This window comes from Euleptes europaea, chromosome 17 (genome assembly GCF_029931775.1).
Source record: "Euleptes europaea isolate rEulEur1 chromosome 17, rEulEur1.hap1, whole genome shotgun sequence".
Taxonomy (NCBI): Eukaryota; Metazoa; Chordata; class Lepidosauria; order Squamata; family Sphaerodactylidae; genus Euleptes; species Euleptes europaea.
This window is the reverse complement of record NC_079328.1, coordinates 17423749-17433904: the sequence shown is the minus strand read 5'-3', so window position 1 is coordinate 17433904 and position 10156 is coordinate 17423749. Positions and strand designations below refer to the sequence as shown.

At 44.7% G+C, this 10156-nt stretch overlaps 1 protein-coding gene across 1 annotated transcript in view; it reads right to left on the bottom strand.

The window, feature by feature from the left end:
- Window positions 1-272: 272 nt before the first annotated feature.
- ATXN10 (ataxin 10) overlaps window positions 273-10156 on the bottom strand; it is a 92545-nt gene continuing 82661 nt past the window's right edge. The window contains exon 11 of the mRNA XM_056862722.1: window positions 273-475. Coding sequence (XP_056718700.1) covers window positions 285-475 — 191 coding nt within the window. The 3' untranslated portion in view covers window positions 273-284. The remainder of the gene's footprint in view (window positions 476-10156) is intronic.

Sequence of the window (10156 nt, the reverse complement as noted above, 5' to 3'; positions counted from 1 at the left end):
AGAATCTGTGGCTATAAATCAGTTTGCTGGATAAACCGCATTTTTCATTAGTGAAACTGAAAGGGCTGAAGCATTCCTAATGGAATAAATAACCATCACCTGGAACTCACAGTTTACTTCACACTTACAGTTTATTCAGTTTATAAAGAGTTAAGTGATGATTTAATCTTTGGCTTTTATTCTTTGAGAACAATAACTCTAATGAGCTGGTTGGAAAATTTCGTAAGGGTTCACAAAACAGTGTTTGTAACAAGCAGGGGGAAAAAACTTTACATTTTAGTTACTTAGAGATCCGGCACCTTTCTGACAGATCTCAGAATTAACTTTTGATCTTCCTTCTCAACTTTCAGTCCTCTCTTCTCAAGGAAGGAACTATCAACCAGTCCCTGTTGTTCCATCTGGGAAATAAGCTCTTGGTTTCTTTCATTCTGTTCAGTGAGGTTGTGGATTGCATACACTGCCCACTGGCTTATAACTGTGGCATTAAGTTAAGAAATTTCTGTTTAAAGATGGATTGCGTAAGTGAATATAATGCTGATACTCTACAGCCTAAACAGAAGAAGCCATGATATCAGAAAACAAAACGTACCTACCTAGACAAAGTATTAAGATCTGGATGATGTTTTTTTTCTTATAATTATCTAATTTCATATTTTTCCACTTAAATATTTATTCAGTACATTTATATCCTGCCTCTCTTATTCTCTCATCTATTATTATATAACATAATTCCTGGCTGGATCAGGTAGGTAGGTAGGTAGGTAGGTAGGTAGGTAGGTAGGTAGGTAGGATAGATAGGTAGGATAGATAGACAGACAGACAGACAGACAGACAGATAGATAGAGTTGTACTGTGAGACTGTGTTTCTGTATAATGTGAAATCAAATTACTTTAAAAAAGTAATTCCCACAGATTGTGGTGTTACATTGTTCTTGTTAGAAGCAAAGGACCGAAGCAGGCTACAGCCACCCAGTCCTCTCTCACGGTGGTCCCCCTACAAGCAAACCTTAAGGCAAACGAGAGACCCGGAATTTAATAATTTTCATCATCGATAAATTACACTCTCGCGTTCCATAAAATATTCACTCAAAGGCTGCAAACAAGATGTTGTGATACAAAAACATAATTACCCCTACTACCCAACCAGGAGAGATGAGTATTCTGACTCATGCCATGCAACAGCAAAGGGGCCTGCAGGGCACCAATTATTCGAAGCATGTAGCTTCACATCCAGAAGAAAGCTATGCGGCATTTGCTCATTTTCCTCATATTTTTCTGCTATGTTAAAGTCTCATATGGCCTTTTTGCCTGGAGGGGAGTCTGGGTTGGGCAAGAATGCCAATCAAAACAATACAGCCTGTGGAAAGTACGGAAGAGAGATTGGTCGATACGCACGATGGCTGCACATCACTGTCAAAGTCAACGAAGAACACACAGTCCCGTGAATTCAAAATGGGATCTTTAAGCCTCCTGGACTACACATTTGTGCTGGTTCAGTTCTCCAAACCACCTTAGTTTGTGCATGGAGCACCACAGAAGCCTATGCGTCTCAGGCCAAAGAAAACAATGTTGCTTACCTGCAACTGTTGTTCATCTTCATGTCTTCTCTGTAGGCACACATGGGATCTGCGCATGCGCAGGCCGGCCTGTACATATGCAGATCCCATGTGGGACTGCACAGAGGCCACGAAGATGAACAAGATGAGAGAGAGGGTGGACTCAAAGCGCACAGAGAGACCAAAGCAGCCAATGTTCAGCCACAGCTTGGATAGCACAGCTCTGTTTTGGCAACTTCAAGATCAGCTTTGAAGGAGGACTTTGCACATTTTCACAAGAACGTCTGCTTCGATATCATGTTGCACAAAGATATTGCAAAACAATTCTAAGGAAGCCTGTCAAATCCACCAAGGCGATAGAAGTACATGGGCTACCCAAGATAGGCATGCCCGCGTAATGCAGTTACGTCACTTTATTGATGATTTGTTACCAAATATGGAACCAGAAAAGAAATCACTATTGCCTTATGGTCACTGAAGACTGTTATCATGTTAATACAGAACTTTAATGTTCATATTAAACATAACAAAGAGTCCGTATTTTACCTCCACAAAACTGATCTGTGACCATGCAGGGCTGCCAATGGACTTTGGACTCAGCCTTACTTTTCATATATATCCTGATGGCCATGCATCCATCCCTAACGTGGGGGTGCAAGTGTGTGATTGGGAATGCCAGCCCTGCCTACCCCCAGATCACAGTGTACGGGGTCACTGGCTGCATGAATTGGCCCTCCAGCGAAGAAAGGGGCAGAGAATACAAAACTATTTTCAGGTATCTGCAAAGTCAGGCGTCCAAATTACAAATTGTCATTAAAATGCTGCTGAACATAAATGTGTGATAATCACTGATGCCGCAGGTGGAATGATGTAAGCATATAGCTAAAGCACGACAGAGTGGCCATGAATTAAGTGAAAGTGTCACTAATTGTCATTTGTCTCATAGTTGGCATGAAAATAAGGGTAGGCAGAACAGTTATGAAACCGTACGAAGCCAGTAAGCAGCTGGATGGTGCAGCTGTGCTCCCCGCTTCCTCGTCTAACATAACACTTCCAATTCAGGTTCATGAATATACATGACCCTTCTTAACATGCTGAGTGAGCCCGAGACTTCTGGATGGCTGGAAGCAGACCTATACAGACTTAAGTGTCACAGGAGATTAAAGCAAGCCCCCAGTTAATATTCACATTGCCCTCTTGCTTGTCCCCAAAGACAGACAGAAAATTGAACATATTCTGAAGTCCATAATCCGACCAACACTTTCAGCACTTTATTGTAGGCTCAGCTTTGAAAAGAATGCTTCTAACGTTTCCATAGTTACTACAGATAAGAGCATGAACCTATTTGTTGCCCAATGACAAAAAACACAGCAATCGTAGGAGCTCTGATTTTGCATATTTGTTTTAAGAGTCTTTAAACCACCGCCACCAGCATGCAACAACACATTTGGGTGCCTTTTGCTAATACTATGTCAAGATAACTGTTTTCTGTTTTTTAAAAAACCTCGTTCCTTCCCCACACAAACAGGAAAATACCCTCCTCCCACTCCAATTTTATATCATTACATTGAGCTTTATTTACACAAAATAGAACATTTGCAGATCTCTGCTACATGTGATGTTGTTAAGTAGTACAGACCATTGTTCTCGACGTGATACTACTCTATGAAGGTTTTCTTTTTCTGAGAATGAGGACCAAACCACATACAACAAAACCGAACCAACCTTGCATTCGCCTCACTCAAACATGTGGGTTAGCGTGTGAGTGCTTAAATGTTTGCCTGTCTGATCTCGCTCTGAAAATGCCACCCCAGGCAATTTCTAATCCATTGTTCCCCAGTTGAACTCTGAGACCAGCTCAACCTTGTTCAGGAGGAAAACCGTTGATGGAGGGAGATCTGCACAGGGGAAGGGGGAGAAATCAGGGAACTAAGAATGCATTTTTCGGCTTGTTTTAATTTTCGAGCATGGTCAGGAAAATTTTCGTACTGTCGTTTCTGGGGGCAAACTTGCCATTTTCATTTGTTTCTATTGTATCATTTATGCCCAATTAACGCAAAAAAGGCATCAATTTTCAGTAGCAATATTTCTATGTCATGGGATTATCATCATCGGGGAAAGGATGCCTGCAGTTTCTTTGCATGGAGGAACCATGAGAGAAACGTCAACCAGAGAGCCGTCACAAAACTCAGGGCCATCATTATGATGGTCACAGGAAGGATAAGAACTCTCTCTCTGAACCATCAATTTGGTCTTAATACTGCTCCCCCCAAACATGGGAAAAGCACAAGCATGGGAACATAATTTTGGCCAGCTGACATATGTTAATATTTACCTAGTCTCAAAACTCTGCACCTGAAGATACTTGTGCAAATGTGTGCATCCTAACACCTTGTGTGTGTGTGTGTGTGTGTTTCCATCCTAACAATATACCTTGAAGTTACAAGGCTCGATTGTTTTCCCTATAGTGTATGTATGAGAGACTCTTCCCCTGGATACTAAGATCATCAGCCTGCATCTGAAGCCTATTAGCTATGTTAAATCCACAGCACCCTACATAACTTTACTCTTACATTTAAAGGCACCACATACTGGTCTCAATGACATAAAAATTTTGAAGTCTTAGAAATGCTAAGGTAATAAGATATAGGCCTTTTATGCAGGGATGTTTCCCCCCGTCACCCCCGCTGACTGCTTCGGTGCTTCCTTTTGATTATGCATGCCTTTTCCGCCCGTCACAGGTTGCCTTTCCCTCCCTGCACGTTTTGCTCATGTTTTCCAGATGCTGTTTTAGCCAGAATCTGGAAAATGTGGGCAAAATGTGCAGGGAAATTGAGGAGACCTCTGACGGGTGGAAAAGGCATGCATAATCAAAAGGAAGCCCGGAAGCAGTTAGCGGGTGTGACTGCGGGGAAACGTCCCTGCATAAAAGGCCATCGAAACAACCTAGAAAGGAAATAGGTTGCTGTTGGTTTGGCAATGGGATATAAAGAGCTCAGATACTACACTGCTTCAGTTTCCTCAGTTGTGTATTGATGTTAAAAAAGAAAAAACTAAGACCCCCCACAAGCTATCTAGGCCTTATCGTAAGCCACATTGAAGCCCGAGGCAAGGGGGAGTATAAATGTTTTAATAACTAAAATAAATCTTCAATTCCTATTCTTAACAAAATATAGAATATAAAACCCATTTTAATAGTGCAGTTACCACCCATTATGCTATATGCGTTTTAATATCTCCAAACATAAACAAATTATGTTGATTCCAACATTGTATAAAGGGTGGCCAAACTTTCACAAAATTTTTGACTGACCAGAGTTTTCCCAACCACATATATTTGCACATTCTAATTTTATTCACTATCACATCAAACCAGACCTTTTCCAACTCATGTTGTTTGGTCAGGATTATTTGCTGTTTTCAGAATCATGTAAGTGACTAGGGCTGTCAAAAAAAAAATTCGGTACAGTTCGGATTCGGCCGAATTTGGCCCTTGTGGGTTCGGTACGTGCCGAAGTCCGAACTTCCCCACTTCGGATCCGTTCAATTCGGCGGGAATTCAAAGTTCGGAAAAAAAATTCGGCTGAATAAAGCCATTAAAAACACAATCGCGCCTTTCCGCGGCTTGGGGGGGGCATTTTTGGGCTTAGAGGTCCCAAACTTTTAGCAGAGCTTCAAAGGACGTATATTGAAAGACTCCCCAAGTTTTGTAAAGATTGGGTCAGGGGGGGCTGAGATATGGGCCCTGAAAGGGGTCCCCCCCACCCTTAATGTGCATCTCTCAGCAGAGCTTGCCGCCCACGCACAAAGCTCCCAGCCCCGACAAACAGCTGATGAGAGCAAGGGTGGGGCAGGTGCTAAGAACTTTGCAAAGCAACACAACTGAAAAGCAACACCTTTGCAAACATGCAAAGGGCGGGGCAGGTGTGAAGAATTTTGCAAAACAATACAACTGCAAAGCAACACAAGCACGCAATGCAACACCTTTGCAACAGTGCAAAGCAACACCTGACACCTGGGAGTTTGCATACCATGGAAAGGGACAGAGGCAGCTAGCTATGCATAATGAGCAGGAGGGGGTGGAATTTCTCCTTTTGCATTGGACTTGGGACCAGGCAGATGCATTCTTTAAGTCACCATTTGAAAACCAGTTTTGAGCAAGCATCAAAATAACCTAACTGATCTTATGAATGAGGAAAAACCTGAAGAATAAAAATGAAGCCCCCCCTCAAACCAGGGAGAGAGAGACTGGAGGGGGAACACACACCCCAGGCAGAACCGGCAAAAGCCCCCTTTGGCTTCCCCCCCCCACCCACAGAAACTGCTCCCTCCCCACACACACACACAGACTCTGCTTTCCCCCACACACACACACAGAAAAGAAAAAATATAGATTAAAGCCCCCAAAGGGGTCTTACTGTGGCTGTCTTCTGTTCCAGCAGGAGGGGCTGGGAGGCTGGGTAATCCAATATGATTCCATTTGTATCCAATATAAGATCCATATGTATGCATCTCTCGAGGGTGATCCATTCATCCCAATAGGGAAAAGGGGAAAGCCCATATCTCGGGGGGCCCTGACCCAATGTTTACAAAACTTGGGTGGTGTCTTAAAAAGCCTTGTCTGAAGCTCCGCTGAAAGTTTGGGGTCGGCACACCCAAAAATGCGCCCCCTGCAGCCACGGAAAGAGAAAAGGGGGGGAGCCGATATTTCAGCCCCCACTGAACCCATCTTTACAAAACTTGGGTGGTCTCTTAAGAGGGATTGTCTGAAGCTATGATAAAAGTTTGGGGGCTGCACCCCCAAAAAAGCGCCCCCTGCAGCCACGAAAATGGAAAAGGGGGGAGAGGAAAAAGGGGTGGAGCCCATATCTCGGGACCCCCTGACCCAATGTTTACAAAACTTGGGGGGTATCTTAAGAAGCCTTGTCTGATGCTCCGCTGAAAGTTTGGGGTCGACACACCCCAAAATGCGCCCTCTGCAGCCATGGAAAGAAAAAGGGGGGGAGCCCATATCTCGGGACCCCCTGACCCAATGTTTACAAAACTTGGGTGGTCTCTTAAGAAAACTTGTCTGAATATCCCCTGAAAGTATGGGGTCTGTACCCCAAAAAATGCACCCCCTGCAGCCACGGAAAGGAGCGAATGTGCACAAGCACCCCCTCACACACACATGAGGATTTCCCTCTCTCTCTCTCTTTCCCCGGCCGGCCGCACATCAGCTGATTCCTCCAGTACTCAATCCTGACTGATTGGCCAGAAGAAGACCCAGCTTGGCCACCGATTGGCCGGGGGAGGAGAATGCTGCTTACTGAAGGTTATGCTGCTTACTGACGGCCCCGAATTGGCCGAATTTATTCGCGAACTCCCGAACTCGCTGAATTCGCCCCCCCCGGTTGCCCGCCAGTTTTGAGTTCGGTTCCTCCCGAACTAAAAACCGCCGAATCAAGGGAAATTCGGCTGATTTTCAGTTCGGGCCGAACCGAATTGACAGCCCTATAAGTGACACTCTAGAAGCCATCAGCAGATGCTTTACCAAAGTTCCAGATTTTTTAAATTTTTATTTAATATATCATTGGAATTGGTTTAAAATAATGGCCTCTCTTATTTACAATTTCTTAATGCACCATATTTCAGTAACACTGAATTAACTCGCATTCCCACCACAAATGAAACAGAGCTCTTCTTATTTTCCATTACTTCCAACACATGTCACAGTGCAGTCTTATGCAAACTGGAGTAACTCTGCATAGGAGTGAACTATCAGAATCTCTGGAGATTTTGGCTAGTCTGATCACCGTAAAGTACCACTGAAAGTGCATCTTAGAATGATTCTCTCAGTGCATTCCTGAGAGGAAGGCTGTGCTGCCTCCAAAGGAGGTTTCGCCCCCCCCCCCGAAACCTCCCTGCGGCGTGAAAAATCCGTGAAACCCTTCGTAGGGTTGCACAGGAGATACACCACCTAAAAGGTGGCGTATCTCATCAAAATTAAAAAGGGGAGTTCCCGGCCTGAAAGGGCTTTGGAGGCCGCCTAAAGGCCTCCCCCAGCTTGGTGCTGGAACGCCCTGGGAATGCCTCCCGGGACGCCAGCACGGGCTTTTACAGCAATGGGATGCTGGCAGAAGGCCCTGTCGGTGTCCCAGGATGGCACTGCTGCTGCAGCGGCCGGCACCCAGTGCCTGGGTCTTCCGGCCAGCGTTCAGGCCACTAACACTGGCGTAACTGGCTCAGCCGTGACGCCTTCCTGGCCTCCTAAAGGCTTTTGTCCTTCAGGCTCAGGAATGTGCTGTCTAATTCCCACATTAAGAGAAATATTTGAAATTCCTTTAGGTGATTTCCCCCACCTTTCTCTTGATATAAAAATTCCCAGATCTTGTTCCCATCTGATTTTACATTCAAATAGTTTTAATCTTCAATCAATAAAGAGAAATGCAAAAAAATAAAAAAAATAAAAAAAATAAAGAGAAACGCAGCGGCTGCTCTCTTTTGGTCCTGAAAAAGTGTTATCTCTAAATAGGGACTATTAAAATACTTTAAAAAATAATTTGAAAGAACGCTTCATTATAAAATGGTTGTAAAATGGTTAATTAAATCAAAACCTGCAGAGGCCATCAGTATTTATTTGACGGTGTTTCAGATTTACAAAACTGAAAGGGGAAAAAAGTCCTGCCTTTATTTTCCCTAAACCCTAATGTATAATGTTAGCTTAAAGCCAAAAATAGGGTACAGGCGTTCTTGCTGCATATTTTTAAGTGACATTTTAATAGAAACCTATAATTTAACTATAAATCCTTTGGTTTTACAAAGGGAGAAGAAAAAATCACACTCTTGGACAATGTGAAGCCAAATGTTCTGTGGTTATGATTCTCAGTTTTAAAAGCTGCTTTTATTTCAACCATCCCCTCTTTAATATTCTAGAGAACTTTGTCCAAAAATTCTATACATTAAAAAAGAAGATATTTCAACAACTATTTCTCAGTTATGTGAAATGCACATTTAAAAAAAAAACACGTCATTACAAACTGAGGGGGTATGCAAGGAATTGGGGGGGTGCAAGAAATGCAGCTTCCTAGCCTTGCAAATCTCAGCAGTCTAGCATTAGGCATGCCCCCCTCCACATAAGTGCCCTGACTGCGGGCGTAGAGAGTAAGGGAAGCAGGAAGCTCAGCAGCACAACACAGGAAGGGGATACCCATCCCTCCCCCTGCTGCAAATAATGCCAAATAATGCACTTTCAATCCACTTTCAATGCACTTTTACAGCTGGATTTTACTGTGTGAAATGGCAAAATCCACTTGCAACCGATCATTAAAGTGCATTGAAAGTGGACTGATTATTCAGTATGTGTGAAAGCGCCCAGAGGCAGTAAACCTCTGAACACCAGTGCCAGAAGGCAACGTCAGGGGAAGGCCTTGACCACTATGCCCTGTTGTTGGCCCTCCAGAGGAACTGGTTGGCAAGTGTGTTAGATAGGATGCTGGACTGGATGGACCACTGGTCTGATCCAGCAGAGCTTATGTTCTCCGTTTTCAACATTTCCTCATTCCAAGGTAAGTTATTAGGGGGACCTTTTGCACCCTAAAGATCAGACGGAAGAGTGTGTTCGAGAGATAAAGCCTGTTAGGACTTACTTATCTCCTTCTTCCACACACACTTTGAGTCTCAAAGCAGTCAGAATAGCTTACAGCATCCGGGACTAATGGGTGGGGGGATCAGAGGGGGGAAAATCAATTGGGGAGGATATTGATCTCATCCCTGCCAAGCTAATAAACTGTAAGCAGCTCAGTTTTCCACCCCAGTGGTGCTGCTGCTGGCCTCCCTCCCTCCCCTCTGCAGATGGCTGGCCTCGGATGGAGCCTGGACAGGAGGGGCCAAGGGACAGGCTTGTTCTTCTCCTTCCGCAGAAAGGCTGGCCAGAACTCGTGACCTACCAAGCCAAATGCAGCCCCGCAGTCAATGCATTTTGACCTGCCAAGTGCTTAACAACTCTCCTGCCTTGCCAGGAAAGGAAGGGATACCCCCCTCCTTTCAGCCAGCTTTGGAATGGAGTTCAGTGAAACAATTTTGCTGAAATAGCAGCAAAGCCGCTTTTTTGGGGGAGGGAGCTCAATTCAACGGTATCACGGTGCTCCTGATAATGGACTTGGTTTATGAACTTCTCCCAGACCCTTTGAACCGCACCCTGCAGAAATCCCAGGTGTGGAGGAGGGCCAGTCTTTCTCCTACCCTCTGAATGTAGCTTTGGCAGGATCCCAGGCAATGGGATAGCAACTGTCCTAGGGAACTACATCTCCAAAGCTCCTTGGCTACTGCATAAACTGTTCAAAGGAGCTAGTGGGAAGACAGAGAGAGACAGAGAACTCTTCTCTTCATTAATCCATCACCACCTGCCACCACAGCCAGCTAAGTGAAGGGTGGAGGGAATTTTTCCTCTGGCTTCAACAGATAAGAATTCACGGTTATACTGCACCTCCTGGCAGGGCCGGATCTGGGGGGGTCTGGCAGGGGCACTTGCCCCCAGTGCAAGGAGAGGGGGCGCCAGCACAGGCATGAGGAGCGCAGGCATGGGCAGGTATGTAGAAATGCTGCGGCATGGGCACAGC